Source organism: Colletotrichum abscissum (genome assembly GCF_030869225.1).
Source record: "Colletotrichum abscissum strain IMI 504890 chromosome Unknown Scaffold_1.1, whole genome shotgun sequence".
NCBI lineage: Eukaryota > Fungi > Ascomycota > Sordariomycetes > Glomerellales > Glomerellaceae > Colletotrichum > Colletotrichum abscissum.
In genome coordinates this window covers 71,298-90,189 of record NW_026849987.1, presented here as the reverse complement: position 1 = coordinate 90,189, position 18,892 = coordinate 71,298, and the positions used below count along the sequence as shown (strand labels likewise).

Sequence of the window (18,892 nt, the reverse complement as noted above, 5' to 3'; positions counted from 1 at the left end):
CGCAGCCATTGGGCAGATCTCCCGCATGCTATTCCTGGGGAAGTTGCGATCGAATTTCAAAAGGCCAGGCCTCGGGGCTCGGCGGTAGATATGATCCGAACAATTTGCACCACCGGTCGGATCGGGGTGCTGGCCGTGATTGACAATGGCTTACAGCTGTTGGCGGTGCTCCCAGGCTCAACCACAGGGAAGTGGCTAGGCTCTTAGACCCCAAGCCCAAGCGCGACGAGCTGAGTGGCTGCGCACCTTCGGAAACTGGTGCTGTGAGATAATCCTCGCCAGTGTCCGCCGTCCTTTGCGACTTCGTTCTGGATTCACACTACAACTTTTTTTTTCCTTCTCCGGAGGCTCTGTCGGCCAAAACAACAGCCCTTCTCTGGCACATCATATATCACGCAGGAATTCAACAGCCCCAATTGTATCTCCGGCACGTCGAGCGACTGTTTGCAATGCCGAGAATCTCTGGCTCCAACTAGTAATCGCTTCACCACCCAACGCGCCGTCGCCGCCTCTCGCAACTCGTCCCCCCCGTTTTCTCTCTCGCCTTCCCGTTCCTTCTTTCCTTCCCCACCCAACACAACAGCTCTTGCCCCTACATGCGCACCGACTTGGCTAAATCGCAAATTGCTCATTTTCCACCTCTCGATTTTTCTCTGAGCATCCGTCGCTGCTCGAGGCTTTGGACGACACGAACCGCGAATACCGTCACACATCCCTCGTCTCGCGCGCTCGCCCTACCGAGGGTTCCCGCACTTGCTTGATGGAGGATGAAGCGCTGGCGACGGTGAAGATGGAGGAGGTAAAGATTGAGGATGGTGTCCCGCCAAATGGCGTCAACATGGAGCGAGATCCAAGCAGGACATCGGCGCAGAAGAGGAGCAACCAGGGGTCTCGCTCTGCTAGCATGTCACCCAGTGAGGGCATGGTCAACAGCGAAGGCATCTCGACGCCAGGAGGCACGCAGCGACCGAAACTGTCACGCAAAGCATCGCAGAAGCCCGTCAAGCGCGAGTCGCCTCTATTCCACGATTTGCCAGACGTCACGGAGCAATCGTGCAGTACCTTCCAAGTCATACCCGATTGTCTGTATGGATCCAAGCACATGGGCTCGACCGACAACGATGCCCTCGATTGCGACTGCCGTTCTGAGTGGCGTAAGTTTCCCCGCCCTCCCTCGCTGCTGTGTGAAATCATCGCGAGCCCACTCCTCTAACTGAAATTCGCCTGTCTGCAGATGAAGGAAAAAATTTATCGTGCGGCGAAGACTCCGACTGCATCAACAGGGCGACGAAGATGGAGTGCCTCGCTGGCGCCGGCAACTGTGGTGATGGCTGCCAAAATCAGAGATTTCAGCGGAAGCAGTTCGCCAATGTTTCAGTGATCAAGACGGAGAAGAAGGGCTTCGGCCTCCGCGCCAACGTTGATATGCAGGCTAATGACTTCATTTTCGAGTACATTGGCGAGGTCATCAACGAGCCAACCTTTCGACGACGGATGATACAGTACGACGACGAGGGCATCAAGCATTTTTACTTCATGTCGCTGACCAAGCACGAATTCGTTGATGCGACAAAGAAGGGCAACCTGGGGCGCTTTTGCAACCACTCATGCAACCCGAATTGCTACGTCGACAAATGGGTCGTCGGAGAGAAGCTGCGCATGGGCATTTTCTCCTCACGCAAAATCAAAGCCGGTGAGGAGTTGGTGTTCAACTACAATGTTGACCGCTATGGGGCCGACCCCCAACCCTGCTACTGTGGCGAGTCGAATTGCACTGGATTCATTGGTGGCAAGACCCAAACCGAGCGGGCGACCAAGTTGCCCCTTACTACAGTGGAGGCGCTCGGCATTGACGACGGTGATGCCTGGGACACAGCGGTGGCCAAGAAGCCACGCAAAAAGAAGCCTGAGGAAGACGACGAGGAGTACGTTAACAGCGTGCAGGCTAGAAGCCTCGATGATGATGATGCGCGCAAGGTCATGGCGACTCTGATGCAGTGCAAGGAGAAATGGATTGCTGTCAAGCTGTTGCAGCGCATCCAGCAGTGTGAGGATGAGCGGGTCATCCACTCCGTCATGCGCATGCATGCCTACCAAATTCTCAAGACAACGCTCAACACCTTCATCGACGACCACAACGTCGTTCTCCAAGCTCTCGATATTCTCGACAAGTTTCCGCGACTGACCCGAAACAAGATTGAGGGCTCAAAGATTGAAGCCACCATTGGTGTACTCACTCAGTCAGAACATGAGGAGGTCAGCGCGAAATCGAAGAAGCTGTTGGACGAGTGGTCCAAATTGGAGCTCGGTTACCGCATCGGGAAGCGAAAGTTTGACCCCAACACATCTGCCACGAACTCCTTCCAAGAGAGGCGCAACATGGATCGTGAAGAGGATGTGACTGCGAAATCGACTCCTGACCCCCTTCAGAATGTCGAAATTCCCAAAGGACCTCGGAGCAACATTCCTCAACGCAACACACATTTCTTCAATGGCCCTCCACGCCAACGAAGACACCAGAACTTCAACGGTCATGGAGCATTACCACTCGGATGGTTTACAGCGACGGATCAGCGTGGGAACACGTACTTCTACAGCAAGAGTGGTGCTACGACCTGGCAACGTCCCACCAAGCCCGCTGACGCTCAAAAGGCGACGCCCAAGGCGTTGCAAGAGCAGCAGCTTCTTAAGAACATTATCGACCAAGTCACCAAGGAGCAAACCCCCAGACCTTCGGCATCACAGACACCTCAACGCGCAGAGACTCCCGTTCGGGAGAATAAGCAGGAAAAGTGGCGCTCTCTTAGCATCGACAAACAGATGAAGATCTATGAGAACACGGTATGTATAACTTCGTTTGAGCTCCTAGTCACATGCTAATGTTCTCTGCAGCTCTTCCCCCACGTCAAGTATGTCGTCGATAAGTACAGACACAAGCTTCCCAAGGACGATCTAAAGCGACTCGGCAAGGATGTCTGCAAGAAACTTGTCTCCTCCGACTACAAGCGCAATCGGATCCAAGACCCCACGACTCCACTTGATCAGAAGCAGGCTAGAAAAGTCAAGGCGTACGTGAAGGACTTCTTGGACAAGGCTATTGTGAAGTTCAGACATCTCGAGAAGGAGAAGGCGACTCCCGAAGGCGACATAAAAAAGTCAAAGGACCCTGCCACTTCGACCAACGAGGAGATTGATTCACCAGCCGACGAAGTTGTGCTGTCCGACAATGAGGACGGCGGATCGATGGGTAGTCCTGAGCGCAAACGCAAGCGTGAGGAGGAGGCAGCTGAGTCCCGAACCCTGACTCCCTCAGACGAGCCATCTGTGAAGCGTCTGAGAGAGTTTGACGCGGATGGTGCAACACCACCGCCTCCACCCCCGCCGCCTCCTGCTGATCCGGCACCTACTGCTACCCCTGAGGAGCCGCTGTCAGAAGAACAAAGGGCTCTGAAGGAGCAGGAGGAGGCTCTCATGCGAGAGAACGAGGAGTCTGAACGCCTGGAAGAAGAAGAGCTTACCAAAGCTATGGATATTGGAAGCACCCTGAATGGTCACCCTCCGGTAAATGGGGTAGGAGCTGTCGATGAGTCCGCCATTGCCAACACCGGCAATGAAGTGGCTCGGCAGCAAGAGGTTATGGGTCACTAGACAAAGCCACGACACAACGCCTACCTCAGGCTTGGGACGTTGTCCTTGGAAGCTAGGGATACCCAGATTGTGCGACTTTCCAACGGAGGTGGGGCGTCAACTAAGTGAACAAGCCGAAGTGAAGGGAACTCTCTCGGCCTTGTATGTATAAGCAGGCATGTTGCATTTTTCTCGTTCTGGGAGGGAACCAGCAGACCCCCACCCAAACAAAACAAAGGATCTCTCAGATACTTTGGTTTTTGTTTAGGGTGTTTTGTTACGATTATAATGTGGATATTTTCGGTCATGGACAAGAAAAAAGAACTGGTCGTGGCCAAGTGAAAAAGCTGTACCTAGGTCATTGTGTCGATTTTTTTCTTCTTTCTTTTTTTCTTCACCGACACCAAGCCTATGTTGGCTTTTGGGTGGAGTGGGAAGTATGGGAATAGGGCAGCATGGCATCATCCCCGATGGCGGGCGGGCATTGGGTTCCGTTTTTTTTTCCAACGAGATTTGGGCACCGTGACGACAAAAGGTCATACCAGGCAATTGGCGTTTTTGTACAAAAGGAAAAAAGGCAGCTAAGAAACATAACTTGAACTAGTAGTAATGGATGTGAATGGAGACCTCGACATTGAAGAATCACGTTTTCTAGTGTATGTTGCAAAGTGACATCTATTCACATTGAGGTCAGGAAAGATGGGGGGCATAAAATGGATATGAACATCAAAGTTATTGCTATTTACCCTTTCTCTCCCTTTGATTCAGAGTGCCTCGAGGCTCCCATTTTGCTTTTATAAACCAGATAACTTTTCCCCACATTCTCGAAGACCGACTTGACCATCCCATGATGAACGCCACGCCATATATGCCAAGTGCGAGATGCCAATGGGCGACGTAGTAGGCCCGATACCATATATCCTCTCCTTCTGGACTTGGGCTTGCGCCTCTCTACCCAAGGGGGTTTAATCCTCACCGTCCTGAGGATCCAAGGGGAGTCGAGGTGGGTGAGAAACAAAAGCGAATCCCCAAATGTTGAGTTGCCTGTGGCTTTATATAGGGCCACCAAATTGGAACTCTCCTTCTCTGCCGATCCCAGGCATCCACCTTCCTCCACTAGGCCAGATACACTTCAGGCGCCGCTCATGCCTTCCTTTTGCACTTTCATCACGCATGAAGCGATTCGTCCACGGTCTCTCCCTACTGTCAGACAAAAGGTAGTCAGTTCCTCCTCTCATCTTCCATTCTTAGTCGATTACTGCCCGACCCATCCCCCCGTATCATCAAAGGGCTCCTCCATCTCCACCTCAGAAACCTCATCCTCACTATCGCTCTCCTCCCCACCGCGCTTCCTCTTCTTCTTCTGGGAGGGCTGCACCTCGGGCGCCTCGTCCTTGCGCATAAACACAAAACTCCGCGCCGCCCTCTCCTCCCCCTTCCACGCCGCCCCGCTCGCCTCCCCCGTCTTCTTCTCCCGTATCACACCCGCCGTCCGCGCGTGCTTGTAACCCGGGTACGCGCGGGAATGAAACTTGAAGCTCTCCAGCGCCTGTAAGCCCGCGTGGCGACCGAGGTCCTTAACGTTCCAGAGCGTGTAGGGGTCGCCCTCGAATAGGGTCACGACGATGGTGCCCTTGGGCGCCAGGCTGGGGAGGGCCGAGGTGAAGAAGGCGACGAGGAGCTCCTGGTTGTAGCGGACTTGACGGTTGCGGTCGGTGGATTTGCCACCGACGTGGGGGAAGTTGAAGAGGATGCGGTTGAAGATGCCCGTCTTTGTCGGGGCCGACATGTGGAAGCCGCGGTGGTTCGGGGCAGATTTGCGGGTGAAGGGTTTCATGGAGCGGGCGTCGATGTTGTAGAGGACCCTGTTGTTGTTCTGGACGGGAGGTTTGTATTTCTCGTCGTCGTCTTCGTCGATTTCCTCCTGCTCCTCTTCCTCTTCTGCTTCTGGTGACTCGGCCTCGGTGGGTTCCTTGCTGTCGTTCTCGTCGTCCTCGGCATCGCCCTCGGCATCGCTCTTTGCTGCTTTTGATTTGGTAGGTTTTTTGGTAGCGGCGGTCCCGTTGATCTGCGCAATGTTCTCCGCGGCCTGGGGGTACTTCTCCAGCAGCTCCCGCTCGTTCTTTTCGAGGACCGTCGCAGTCAGGTTACGGCAGCCATGGTGTGTCGCAAGACTCGCTGCGAAGCTGAGGTCGCCCTCGCCGATCAGCAGGATGGCGTCTTCCTTGGAGAACGGTATCACAGGCTCCTGGTTCTGGTGGTACTGCTGTTGCGCCTTCTTCTTCTTGGCGTCGCTCTCGAGGGCTTGAGCGCTCTTTGGGTTCTTCTTCTTGTTGTTGTTCTTGCCATTGTTGTTTTGCGGTGCGCCTCCCGTCTTCTTCTTCACCGTGTCCACGAAGTGACTCTTGTGGTTTATCGACCCGAGCTTCCGCTTCTTGGCCATGATGGGTGAGGGGTTGTGAGAGAAAGGCTGGTGGCTCGGCAGGGGAGGTATGCGGCGCAATGGGTGGCCGGGTTCACGGTCCGGGCCGTTTCTTGGTGTTCGTGGACTGGGTTAGGTTTTTCGAGGTGACGTCCGGCGTACGGCGTGTATCGCGGTGCAAAGTGGGATGTGGTGGTCGGCGGCGGTGCTGTTGCTACCCGTGTCGGCGCCGGGGGGTGGGAAGGGTGTGTAAGGTATGTACCCCACGCTCTGGTTGTACCGCGAGCGAGAAACTTTTTTTTTTGGCCCTGCTCGTTCCGGGGATCTCTTTCTGCCGTATCTTTTGACTTTTTTGCGACGCTACGGTGGTGAGCACACATGGCGCTCTCCGGCGGCTCGGGAATAGACGAGGTTCAGCCGTGGAACGCTTCGCTTTTTTTTCAAGCTCGTCAAGTGTCAGTGGCCTCCTTAGAAACCGACTCCTAGTACGGGGGAGTGGATTGGGCGACACCCGGTTATGGATAACCACAGGGGGGGCGGATGAGAAAGAGGGCGGCGGGAGACGGGACCTGAGAAGGTATCCGGTACATGTGGTGCGCGGGAGGAAGAGTGTGCTGTTCAGGCGCCAGGGGACTCGTGGGCCATGCGCACCCCGGGCGTGCGCCGTGAGATGGATCTTCAAGCAGGTGCTGCAGGGAGGAGCGGGCGAGGAGCTGACTGCATCGGATCTATCGAACTTGGAAGACACCTCGTCGTACTTCATGGCAGTATTGCTCTTGATAGCACTGAGGGCTGGCCCGGACCCATCTCTGTGCGATCTATTGAACTCATTGCTTTTGGATGCATGTTTTGGGGTGAGGTGTCTGATGGTGGTTGTTGTTCGTCCCTTCTTCTTACCGTGGCCCTTATTAGCTAAGTGGGCCGATACTTGGATGAATGAGGCTTACCTGGCACTCCCGAACCTTGAGCAACTGGCGGCTTGCTGTGTACGGAGTACGAATAGTAGGTATCGCAGACGTAAGGGAGGCGAGCATGCCAGTACTGTGATTGTGTACAACCCTCCAGAAGAGGATTACTATCATTTGCTAGTCGTCATAAGATCGTGGGTAACGGAGCGCGTATAGAACATCCGCGTGCTTGCTTCAATATCTACGTAATTGAATTTCGTTTATTGTTGCATCATGCCCAGAACACTCGTCGGTGAGCCAGCCATACCAGCCACAGAACAACAACACAAAGCTGCACCTCAACGGGTCCTGGAAAAGAACTTGCAGCCGTCCGGCTGGAGCTCGGGATCTGGTTCAACAACAGGCCCACCCGGACGGGACCAGGACCTGTAAAAGTCGCCCCGTCCGACAGGCTGTCCGACTCGTCCGAACAACCTGAGGTACCCGAGATTGAGGCAAAAATATGTGCTTTGCCCAGTTTGATAGAGACGACACTGCTCAGAAACAGTATGAAAAATCTATACCAATGGAATATGTGTGGACCAAGGAAGATGAGCGTATGAAAAATACTCCTTATGTTTGTTGCGCTTTTATCCAATGTCGGATGGCATTTACAAAGCGGCTTCGTCATTTAATCATATTTAGAGCCACTTGGATTGGGTCAGGCAGGAAGGAGACGCACATGGTTGATAAGGAGCAGAAGTCGGGGGTCGACCGACCCCATTGCTGTCATCTCCAGGTCGTCGTCGTCGTGATGTCGGACGCGCTTGAGAAATGCTGATCCTGCTCAGAATGACCGGCTGGACGTTTGGGAGAAGCGGACAAGAAGGCACGCCTCGGTCTATGGATATTTGTGTACGCACAGAGTAGGTAATCATACACGTTCAGAAAAGCCAGCACACATTGGGAACACAAACGCAGAAACAGGCAGCCATATGAGCAAGGTAGGTATTCACCGGTGCAAGCAGGTTCTGTTAGTTGGGACAGTGAGACCGCAGGCATTCATCATTGCTCAAAGATGCAATTCTGGCATGCTCGCCTGTTGGCCTGCCAAGTCGCAAATGCCCGTTACGAAGACCCGAGCAAGCCAGCTCTTAGAAAAAAAGGCTTACACTCAGATACGCGCAAGGCACAGAGTGAGGTACGCGGTAAAGTACGTGACAGCACCATGGACGGCCAGATGGCAGAATCGTCATGTACCGGGTACCTCTTGCCCTTTTTTGCCAACAGGGGTAGAAGGCTATTTCCGGTCGACGGATTTTCTGGGCCTCCGGACGAATCAGGGCGCGGCAAATCGTGCCTACTCCTACCAGATCGGTGTAAGTGTGTGCAGCACAGTGCTGGGCTGGGCCTTGCCTTCCGCCTCGCTGTAGCAGGGTGGTCACGTCTGTTCCTGCCTCTGCTGCGCTCCGCCTGGTATTATTTGCAAAAGGCAGGAAGGGGAAAAAAGCGAAGCAATCTTCGTTCCACGCTCGCAATTCAACGCCTCATTCACGCTGGCTCACTCTAACAGCAATCTCTGCGCCCGAGTCTCATCTTCACCCTGATCCCATTTATCCCCCTCTCAAGCTGGTCTCTCATTGAGGAATTCCGCTCGCTGCAGAGAGAGGCCAGCCGGCTGTCATTTTCTTAGCCCACACCACTACCATCCCCGTCCAACCCACACACCTTGGTCCTGTTCTCCGAACAGCCAACAACCTACAGACATCTTCAAGTCAAAGCACTTTCTTGACCCCGAGCAATCGCGCCTGCTCACATCTTTTCTGAGATTGACCGAGAATTCTTCGGCCGCTTCATATCTCAGTTTTCCAACCCGTACCGCGCCCCTTACCTAACTCTACCCATCTCACAGACGCCCCCATCTCATTACACCATACCCGCTCTCACTTTTGCCTCCACATACCCCCATTTCCCCCGTCTTCACGTCTCTTTCATGAACGGCCATCGCCATCATGTCAGACGTTGAGACACCGGAGCAGTCTTTTTCGACTCCGACGCCTCAGCTTACCCCCAAGGCCAAGGGCCGCGGTAGAGGCCGGGGCAGAAAAGCTGTCGCGCCCAAGAAGGAGCCTCCCAAACCCGTAGCCACAGCCGGCACTGGTCGACGCGGCCGCTTCAAGCAGTTCTCAGACGACAAAGTCCAGGCAAATTATGAACGGCAACGCGAGCTCAAGGCACAGTACGCGGCTCTCGCTAATGCCGTGAAGCCAGCGCTACAAGATCTGGCATCGCGCTCTATCGACACACTCACAAATGACAAGGACTACCACAAAACGGTGCCGGAATTCAAAGTCATCGAGGACAATCTCGGCGCTCGCTTTGAAAGATCCCTCCTTTACTTGGAGAACAAACTGGCGACTGCCGCCAGAACCGTCTTCAAGTCCAAACATGTCAAGCTCGGCGCCGTTCGCGATATTTTCAAGGTTCGTGAGGCCCCGACTGATATGTCATGTTTTTTTCCCTCTCCCCTGGTCCTCTGCTAACGTCACCCGCGGCATTAGAACGGAGTTGAAGATGCGGAAGACAGATTTTTGGATGCGCAGCTTCATCGCCTCAACCTTCTGGAATACCTTCATGATCATGGTCTTCCTGTTGACGTAAGTTCATTCTGTTCTTCATTCTATTTTTTCCTGCGTATCTCGGTTATTCACACTGGCCTCAGCTCGTCGATGCCGGCTGGAATTATAAGCAAATTTCGGACAAGGAAGCCCAAGAATTCGGCCTCTATGAAGTCTACGTTGACGGAGCACTCGTTCCCTATCCTCAACTCGTCGAAGGCACCGAAGCCCATGCCCTGAGACAGGCTGCTTGGGCGGAGCCACAGACGGCGAAGGAGACTTTGGCGCCGCCTTCCGCGGCAGCGACTGGAGGACGAGTCAGCAAGCGCAAAGCCAACCAACAACCAGATGGCCAGCCGGCCTCCAAGAGGTCTGCTGCCGATGTCGCGCCCGTCCGCCACATTGCTGGTATCATGTCGGCTCAGCATGCTCCCATTGAAGACGAATCGAATGAGAGCACGCCGGTACCTGAGGGTCCGTTGACCGCTGACCAGAGAGAGCCCGCCTTGCCAGCAAAGGCTTCAGAGCCAGATGAATACGGTTGCAGACAAGTCAATCGGCCGACAGCCAAGAATGGAGCGAGTATCGCGAATCGCCTCATTGTTCCTCCATCGTTCCAGTTCGACGACGACGAGATTGGATTCCGTGATTCCACCAACTCCCCTAGGCATGGAGCCACGCTCGCTAAGCGTGGAAAGTATCTCGGCAAGCCAAACTCGAACACCTGGCACTTTGATCCTCTGCTTGCTCGTTGGGATGCTAGAGACCTCGACGAAGAAGACTACGACTTGGAACTTGTCCAGAAGCACGGCACTCATCCCCGATTAGGTTGCTTCCTGCCCACGAGCAAAAATGACTCTGAGCCGCCAAAGCCAGAAGCAGAGCCGATGCATCCTACTGTTTTCCTTACTCCCTCAGGCAAGACCATCCACGCATCTCGTGTCGTCCCCGTTGCAAAGGTCGAGATTGCTCTAGCCGACAAGCCATACTCGGAAAGAATGGGTGCGATTCTCTCTTCCATCTGTGAAAAGGAAGACATCTCTCCCGAAGACATTGAGGGACCTGAGCTTAAGGCTCTTAAGGAAATCTCTGAAGAATATGCCGAGCAAAGACTCATCGCCGAGTCTATCAAGGAGTCCGAGCCCGCGAGCCTGGAGGATACGCCTGCCACTTCGCCCCTCCCTATGAACGACTCTGCCCTCAACATTGCTGGGTTGGAGGAGCTCGTCGTGGCTGCGGAAGCCGTCGAGGCGGAGGCCAAGGTCTTGGGATCTGTCGAAGAGAAGCCGGTGATCCTGCCCGCTCCGACCCCAGTCAGGCCTGCTACCCGTGCTTATGACGCTATTCGCGACATATTTGGAGGGTCCGAATCAGCTGCCGTTGAGCCTCCAGCTCCCGTCCTGGTGCCGGAACCTATTGACACTACTGCGCTCGTAATCCTCGCAGATGCGTCTACTTCCACCTACCCTACCCAGCCCGTCGACCTTGTCATGGCCGATGCTCCCATCAGCCAACCCATTCCAGTTGACGGTCCTCCACCTCCCCATTCCCATCATCATCACATCGACTCTGGTTATGTGGTTCAGCCCATTCCCGCTAAGTTCCGCATCCAGGCTGCACCTTCAAACGATAGTGTCGGCTGGATTGAACCACGAATCGCTTCACCAGGTGTTGACGGTCGGATTCACCAATCTATCGAAACTCCGTCGATGAGAGATCCGTACTCGAACCAATTACCCCCTGCTCGACCAGTCGAGATGTCTCAAATGAGGTCCTCGATTGACGCCACCAATGATACCCGCCGGCACTCCATGTACCACGAGCACAGCGCTCCTTCGGCCTACAACGAGCAGCACTTGCCTCATCCGCATAACCAGCAACACCTGCCGCAAGCAGACCCCATGATCGACCCGCGTCTTTACTCTGCGCCGATGGACGCGTCGGCCGCACATCATGAATATCAACAACAGGCTTACGGTCAGAGCCAGCAGGGCTACCAATTGCCCAGCATGCCTATGCAAGGAGGACCCATGGCACAAGCCTCTCCCCAGCTGCAACAATCTGGCTCCACATCTCGTATGCCATTCACGAACCCTTCTCAGGACAGGAGCTCGCCGCTTCCGCCCTTGCGACCGTCCCGTGGCCGCAAGAGTGCTCCCGCTGCACCAGAGCAGGGTGTTCAGATCGAGCAACATCAAATTCAGCAGCAGCAACAGCAACAGCAGCAGCAGCAACAACAGCCGCCGCCGCCACCTTACATGAGCACCAATAGCGGCTCGTTCTACCCCCCTGGTCCACCCAGGCCATACCACAATGGATACACACAGGAGCAGCCAGGTTTGCCGCCCATGATGAGCCAGTACCCACCCTACGCAGGCTCGCAACCTCCACCACCACCTTTGCAGCAGCAGCAACAGCAGCAACCGCCGCCTTATGGACATCCAGGCATGTCTCCCACTTACTCATCCATTGCCCCGGCACAAAGCCCTCCGAATCTTCAGTTCGTTCCGCAGCAACCCGGCGAACCGTCTAGAAGCCGGGCTGGAAGTGGCTCATCGACTCCAAGTGCACAGGGAAACAGCAAATACCCTAAGCTGGCCCCCGCCCCCCTGCCTGCTCACAGAGTAGGCTGGCCTCAAGGCCCTGAGCTGCGAACCGTTCAGTATGACTACAAGGAAAACATCAAAGACTATGCGCCTACGGAACCCCCTCCCCGTCGCGGCCCTGTTCAAATTCGGGGATGGAACATAAACAATAATAGGATCCAGCGCCAGAAGACAGATGAGAACGGCGACGAGCGACGCGGGTCCCGCTAGGAGCAGATTCTCACGTTGCCAGAGCTGAACCCAAGTAAGGAAGGTTTAACAGGCGCGGGAGTGAAGAAGCCGGCTGTCAAGAAGCCAGCCGCTAAGAAGACAGCTGCCAGGAAGACGACTACGAAGAAGGCGGTCGCTAAGAAGACAACTGCCAATAAGCCAGGTCCCAAGACAACCTGAATGGAATCCGAGAATCGTGTTACAAGCGGATCGGAACAAGCGAAAAGAGCATGTATTATTATCACATCACTTTGGACATTGATCTTCCACATATGAAGATCCTTTGTTCGCGTCATCCGTATGCGGATGAAAGACACAGAGAGAGAGAGAGAGAGAGAGGGCTGGGCTGAAAAGCCAGGTGGAGAAGCTCATTGAATGAAATTAGAGCTAGGGCCGAGAAGCCGGGGTCAATAGTGCCTCAGCATATTTGGAATGATAATGAATACGAAAAGAAGAATTGGTTTTGAGAAGGATGCTGCTGAGCGTTGCTTGTGAAGTGAAGTCATGGTTCATCTAGTTTCCGCGTTATCTCATGCGGCCCAGTAAGTGATGTTGCCTCATGGACGCTTCATATCCGCCAAGAAGCAGAGTGGTACCAAATGCTTTGGTCACTAGTCGAAGGTGAGCTCGTCGATTGCTTGGAGGCAAAATCGGAGAGCCACTATAAGTCTGTGTTTGTTTCTTGCTATTAATTTGGATTAGCTTATATGTTACTCTCAAGATCATCATACATACCTGACAGACGAAGTCGAGAATAGCTTCAGAGAGACGATTCTTATCGTCCATACATAGAGAGAGAGAGCACACAGCTGCTTGTTTGCTTACTCGAAAGGCCTTATTCACACTTCTCATAGAACTTCGCATAATCACTGCAGCCTTGCATGCTAGGAGAAAGCGGCATTGCTTGGAGTTCGCGAGGTCATTGAGGGAGGAACCGGAGTCACAGTTCTGGAAGTTTCATAAAGTTTCAACAGAAGAACATAATGCAAATGGAGCGTGAGCCTCTTCAATTTTGTGTTCTGATTACAGTGTATCTGATATTACATGTATCCGAGCCATTTTTGTTTTTTTCCGCACCGGCGAAAAGGGATGTTCAGGACGAATTTTCTCTGCCATCATCGCCGACCCCTCGCGAGAAACTGTTATACACATACACACAACCGCAAATGTCTAAACCACTGCCTGGCAGACTACTGCGTGAGGATCTGGTTGTTGAAGTCCACCGCACCATCCATGCTCATCATCATGCTGGGATCAGCAGGCATCAGGCCCCCGCCATTCGGCATGAGGCCGGCGGGAGCAGCGAGCGAGAGGAGGCCGCGTCCCAGCTCGCCGACGGGGTGGAGCGGGAGGACCGACGCCTCCATGGTGTTGCCGTCAAAGATGACCATGTTCTGGATGGGCTGCTGCGTCTGGCCGAGGACGTTGATGACGTCCTGCGCCAGCTGGCCTCCGAGAATGGCGGTGACGGGGGCCATCTCGCTGCCGATGTTTTGCAGGAAGCCGCGCAGGACCTCGGAGCGCAGCGTCTCCGAGGGCAGGCCGAGCTGGGCGTGCTTGGCCGTGGCGAGCTTGGTGAAGAGGCCGAGGTCCTCCTTTGTGTGGCTGGGGAGGCGGCCGCTGTTGAGCACCTGGAAGTCCCAGAGGGCGCGCAGGCACGAGATGACGGGGCTGACGGCCTTTTTCCTGCGCGCGCTCTTTGCGTACTCGTCGGGCAGGGTGGCGCCGTCGCTGGCGAGGTACCAGGTCGAGTAGAGCTCGCGCTTGGTCACCATCTCGATGGTCTTGCCGCCTTCCTTTTTGGTGTTGACGGCGACGACGCTGCGGGTCCGCGTCTCTGGCGCGAGCTTGGTGGCGATGTTGCCGAGGTCGCGCTCGATGACGTAGTCGTGCTCGATGAGGTCGGAGAAGACGAAGCCGTAGAGGCCCTGGGTGCCGGCGGCGTAAAAGGCGCGCTGGTGCAGGCGGGTGGCTGTGTTGATGATGTTGAGGGAGTCCGGGTCGAGGTCGGTGGCGATGACGATGTCGAACGCGGAGAAGTAGCTCGTGCCCTTGGACTTGATGCCCTCGGCGTCGACGTGGACGCGGACGCGCGGGTTGAGCTTCTGGATGGCGGCGGCGGCGGCCTGGGCGCGGTTCTGCCCGACGTGGTGCTCCTCTTCGGAGAGGAAGAACTGGGAGCCCAGATCTGATTCCGAGACGGGGGCGCCGTCGAGGATGGTGAGGGAGCCGATGCCGGCGAGGACAAGGTTCTTTGCGATTTCGTTGGCGAGGGCCTTCATTGTGATGAGGAGGATGTTGGCGTTGCGGATCTTTTCCTGGGCCTTTATGCCCCAGAGGCGGATTTGACGGTCGTAGAGCGCAATTTCATCTAGTAGAAACTGTCAGTTTGTCCGAACGGTCTCATGTAGGTAGATGGCTCAGGCCTACGTACCTGCGCTCATGCCCGGCGCCGGAGCTGGGATATTTGGAAGCATGTCGTTGCCCATGAAGATTTGCTGCTGTCCGTTCTGCTGGAGGATCTGAGGCATGAACATCTCGCCCGTGGGCAACATGCCGGGAAGGATGCCGGGCATGGCTCCGGGGATGACTTCCTGCAACGCTTCCGGGAGTACCTGGTCCATTGGCGCGGCTTGCATGCTAGGATCGAACCCGTTGGAGGGATTGGGAAAAGGCATGTGAGGCAGAGCGGTTTCCTGAGCTGGCGCGTTGCTACTCGGGGCCGCGGTTTCTTGTGCGGGTTGCTGTGCTGGCTGCTGCTGCGCCTGCGTCTCTTGCACCGGCGTCTCCTTCGTTTGCGTTTGCTCCTCCATGATGAAGTCGTGAGATAAGAGTGATGTCGATTGATGAGAATGTGTGGATCTAAAAAGAATATTGTCCTCGTATCATGTGGAATTGAGTCGCGAATCGTCAGGGCAGCTCAGTAAGTCATGCGCGTCGTCGTTTGGCTCGTGAGATGAGTTGGCGCAATGAAGCGAGAGTTGAGAGGTGAGACCGCGTCAAGTGAGATCGGTTTTGAGTCCGTCGTAAAAGATGTGAAGGGGGTATCGCAGGTTTCGCTCATCCAATGACGGAAGCAGCAAAAAAGAAATTGATGGATTTTCCAGAAGGAAAAATTCCAGACAGAAGGAAGTGATGGCGATATATGAGTATGACCTCTCACCTCACAAAGCAAGGCTGAGGACGGGATGGGTTCACTTTGAGGTCGAGGCTAAGGTACTTTAGGAGGCAGGTAATAGAGCAAGCTTCGACAAGGAAGGCAGCTTCGACAAAAGAATTGTTAACGCGGCGGCCCTGTTACGGTACCTAAAGTAGGTAGGTAAGGTAGGTACGTAGAACGCTCGCATGGAACGCAGTCCTCGGCGTCCCTAACACGGATAACGCGCTAAGGCCACGCTTAAGTGGTACCTTAGCTTAGCAGAGCGTTGCATACTAAGATGATGTATCCCGTAGCATTTTGGTGCCGACGCCCCTCTCTCCCCCGTTGCCTCACTGGTTCTTACAGGTACGAAACCCCGCGATGGGCAGGGCCAGGGGGGTCTCTCTTTAGCGGGTGCAGCAGGGCGATTCCACCGCTTTCACTGGCTGTCTGCTCATTTGTTCGCCTCCTATCGAGGGGGACTAGGAACAGAAATCCAAGCACCAGCAACAGCACCACCACCAGCGGTCAGCGGCACTTCAGTCCAACTCCAACTTGTATCATCAACCAACCATCTTTGCTTTTCCGCCGACCTGCTGACGACACAACCCGAGCTGCATCGACGGCCGTTCGCGCCAGCTCCGTCTGGCCCTCTTGTCTGCACTCATACTCTGCCCGCTTCTACCACCTACAGCACCAAAACCAAAGCTCCAGACTCCCACCACTCTTCGATTCACTACTTGCGACGAGGGTCAATACTGGGGCCAACGATCGCCCTTCGCGTACACTACCTTTGTTAGTGCAATCCCGGTGGATGGAGGAGGTTCAGCCTGTACGCCCAAGTTACACTCCCACGGGCGGCTACGCCTCTCATCCTCTTCTGTGCGACGATCTCGCCTTATCTGCTGGCTATTGACACTTCTACCCTCTTCTAGTCGCCGCCCCGATCGATAACCCTCTAGGTAGCTGGATCACGAATCTTTACTGCTCGGCCGCCTTCACTCGATCCCACTAAACCCCATAATTTCCACCCCTCGAACCGGCGCTCCCACTCTCGCCGTGGCCTATCTCACGTCGACAGTAACGAGCGCAGCACCAGGAGACTTTCACAGATCGGTTTGTCTCCTGGCGCGTGCGTCGCTAAGCCCTTGAAACCTTCGTCAACGAAGCATGTCGTCACAACGGCCAGACCCGAGCCAACGTATTCAGAGGCACGACGACGACGAAGACGACGACGGCTACCCGCCCCTGCCACCACACCGCAGGCTTCCTCCACTGCCGCCGATTTCTAGAGACACGAGTCGCCTCACCTTCTCCCCAAACACCACACGACGACATCCCTGGGAGCCTGAGCCTTACACTACGCAGGACCAAGCCGAAACCTACTACCAGCTCACGCGGCACATGGCTGATCGGAATTTTCAGGCCGAGTACGACGAGCTCGTGGGCAACAGTTTGAGTGGCTTCACGGCATTTATGTCTCAGGCGCAAGACGACTTTGGTTTCTCCCGAAACAACAGCCTTGGCTGGAGCCAAAACTCAAATTTGCTAGATATCTTGCAAAACGACCAGAACGACCAGCGAGACGACGACGATAACACCCGGCGCCAACCCCTCCAGTTGCCCCCAGTCTTTGGGTACAGAACTACCAGGACAATTAGCGGGCGTCAACGAACTGACGGCACGGAAGACGACTTGGAAGCAGTCAGAGCTCTGTGGAATAGGAGAGCCCAGTACAGCTCCTCACCCTTTTCGCCGCCCAGGATGCCTCCCAATCAATCCCCGCCAAATCTTTCGCCTCTACCTCCGTCGGAGGAATACCCGGAGGAGAATCGGAGGGTGAAGAGGAGAAAGCTGGACTCTGAACGAATTGCCCAGAGCTTCACGGGGTTTCGATATGGACGGTATGGCCAGGTCGAGTCAGGTCAACTAAAGATGGAAATCATGAGCTGTGATGGGGGACTGTATGAGAACGCCACCCTTCACGCCCACGAAAACATCCTCAAGGACGACAAGACTGTATACTGCACACAGTCTAATCGCTGCAACATCATTCTGCGGCACCAAGGTGGTACGGCTTTCAGCTTGAAGGAGCTTGTCATAAAGGCGCCGGCATCGAATTACTCTTCACCGTAAGTATCTCAAGTTTCCCCTATTTTCTGGGAGCTGTATCTAACAGATACATGTAGCGTACGGGAGGGTATGATCTTTGTCTCTATGAATCAGGATGAGCTTCTTAGACGAACGGCGGAATACGAAATACAATATGCTCCGCAGAGATCAGGTCGCACAACGGCTACCAGAGCACTAGCCCCGATAATCTCAATACGGCATCACGAAGACGGAACGACTGTAACGAGAACGCACACTCGGCAGAGACGGCTATACAGTCTGGGACACGATGACGATGAAAATGAGAGTCGGACAGCACAGATCCCGCCGGAATTCACCACACACTTGCCACCCTTCAACATCACCACCGAATGCAGTTATGAAGAGACCGACGATGATGATACGCCTAGAATCACTGCGAATCGAACTGCTCCCAATAGAATTGGGTCCTTGCCGTTTGAGAGTGACAGCAGCGACGACGGCAATCCATTTGCATCCGACTTTGAAGATTATTCCTTCACAAATCGGCGCCGTGACCCTACTGATATGTCACTGGCAGAGGCTGTTGAGGCGAATCAGATGGCAACGCAGGAGGCTGTTCGGGCTGTCAGTGGTGGACGTGGTCTCATGGCGCCGCATGCCAAGTTCTTTATTGAGAAGGACAAGAGCAAATGCACAATACGCTTTGATCCGCCAGTTGCTGGAAGGTTCATACTCTTGAAGATGTGGAGTAGCAGTCGTGCGGCTGGCAGCAATATCGATATACAAGCGGTCCTTGCCAAAGGATTCGCTGGACCGCGGTATTTTCCTTCAGTGGAGTTGAGATGAATGGGTGTGGTGGACCAGGGAATGAAAGGAAAGGGGTTTACGAAAACTTAATGACGGGAGGATAGTTCTATTCTCAGGATGACTTTCTCGACCAACACGTCGACGGCGTTCAGGTTCTGTGGCCAGCAATAGCTAGGCTGGTCAAGTGTGACTCGGAAGTCACTTATATTATACCAAGTGCGAATATACCAGGATTGGGAGATGATGTAAGAATTTCCATGTGCCTCTGAAAGTGCAGTGTATGATGTGACATACCTGACGCTGCAAGTCTGGTCCGCAAGTAGTTCTAAAGAGGTTTTGTACAAGGAACCGACTACCATCATATCCACAGCTCAAGAAGATGTGTTCCGTTATAGAAATGGGTTCTCAATGTTCAAAGACTTAAGAAAAAGACCCAGGTCGTTGTAAATGTGGTCGTTAGTCAGTCATGAATTGATTTCATT

At 54.5% G+C, this 18,892-nt stretch overlaps 6 protein-coding genes across 6 annotated transcripts; 3 read left to right on the top strand and 3 right to left on the bottom strand.

Moving 5' to 3' along the window:
* Nucleotides 1–158: 158 nt before the first annotated feature.
* CABS01_00022 (SET domain-containing protein) lies at nucleotides 159–3,648 on the top strand (the record flags this gene model as incomplete). The annotated part of the gene is made up of 4 exons (XM_060533406.1): nucleotides 159–263; nucleotides 659–1,154; nucleotides 1,235–2,841; nucleotides 2,893–3,648. Coding segments are annotated over 4 exons (2,964 nt in total), but the record flags the coding sequence as incomplete, so codon positions are not given.
* Nucleotides 3,649–4,882: 1,234 nt separating this feature from the next.
* Nucleotides 4,883–6,070, bottom strand: CABS01_00021 (uncharacterized protein; the record flags this gene model as incomplete). Its single annotated transcript, XM_060533405.1, has 1 exon — nucleotides 4,883–6,070. The coding sequence occupies one exon, from the start codon at nucleotides 6,068–6,070 to the stop codon at nucleotides 4,883–4,885; it is 1,188 nt and encodes a 395-aa protein (XP_060405919.1).
* A 1,158-nt stretch (nucleotides 6,071–7,228) lies between these two features.
* On the bottom strand, nucleotides 7,229–7,627 carry CABS01_00020 (uncharacterized protein; the record flags this gene model as incomplete). The annotated part of the gene is made up of 1 exon (XM_060533404.1): nucleotides 7,229–7,627. The coding sequence occupies one exon, from the start codon at nucleotides 7,625–7,627 to the stop codon at nucleotides 7,229–7,231; it is 399 nt and encodes a 132-aa protein (XP_060405918.1).
* A 1,321-nt stretch (nucleotides 7,628–8,948) lies between these two features.
* CABS01_00019 (uncharacterized protein) lies at nucleotides 8,949–12,370 on the top strand (the record flags this gene model as incomplete). Its single annotated transcript, XM_060533403.1, has 3 exons — nucleotides 8,949–9,419; nucleotides 9,498–9,593; nucleotides 9,659–12,370. The coding sequence occupies 3 exons, from the start codon at nucleotides 8,949–8,951 to the stop codon at nucleotides 12,368–12,370; spliced, it is 3,279 nt and encodes a 1,092-aa protein (XP_060405917.1).
* Nucleotides 12,371–13,560: 1,190 nt separating this feature from the next.
* On the bottom strand, nucleotides 13,561–15,183 carry CABS01_00018 (ThiF family protein; the record flags this gene model as incomplete). Its single annotated transcript, XM_060533402.1, has 2 exons — nucleotides 13,561–14,741; nucleotides 14,805–15,183. The coding sequence occupies 2 exons, from the start codon at nucleotides 15,181–15,183 to the stop codon at nucleotides 13,561–13,563; spliced, it is 1,560 nt and encodes a 519-aa protein (XP_060405916.1).
* A 1,496-nt stretch (nucleotides 15,184–16,679) lies between these two features.
* Nucleotides 16,680–18,449, top strand: CABS01_00017 (uncharacterized protein; the record flags this gene model as incomplete). Its single annotated transcript, XM_060533401.1, has 2 exons — nucleotides 16,680–17,641; nucleotides 17,699–18,449. 2 exons carry the CDS (start codon nucleotides 16,680–16,682, stop codon nucleotides 18,447–18,449), a joined length of 1,713 nt encoding a protein of 570 aa, XP_060405915.1.
* Nucleotides 18,450–18,892: the final 443 nt, after the last annotated feature.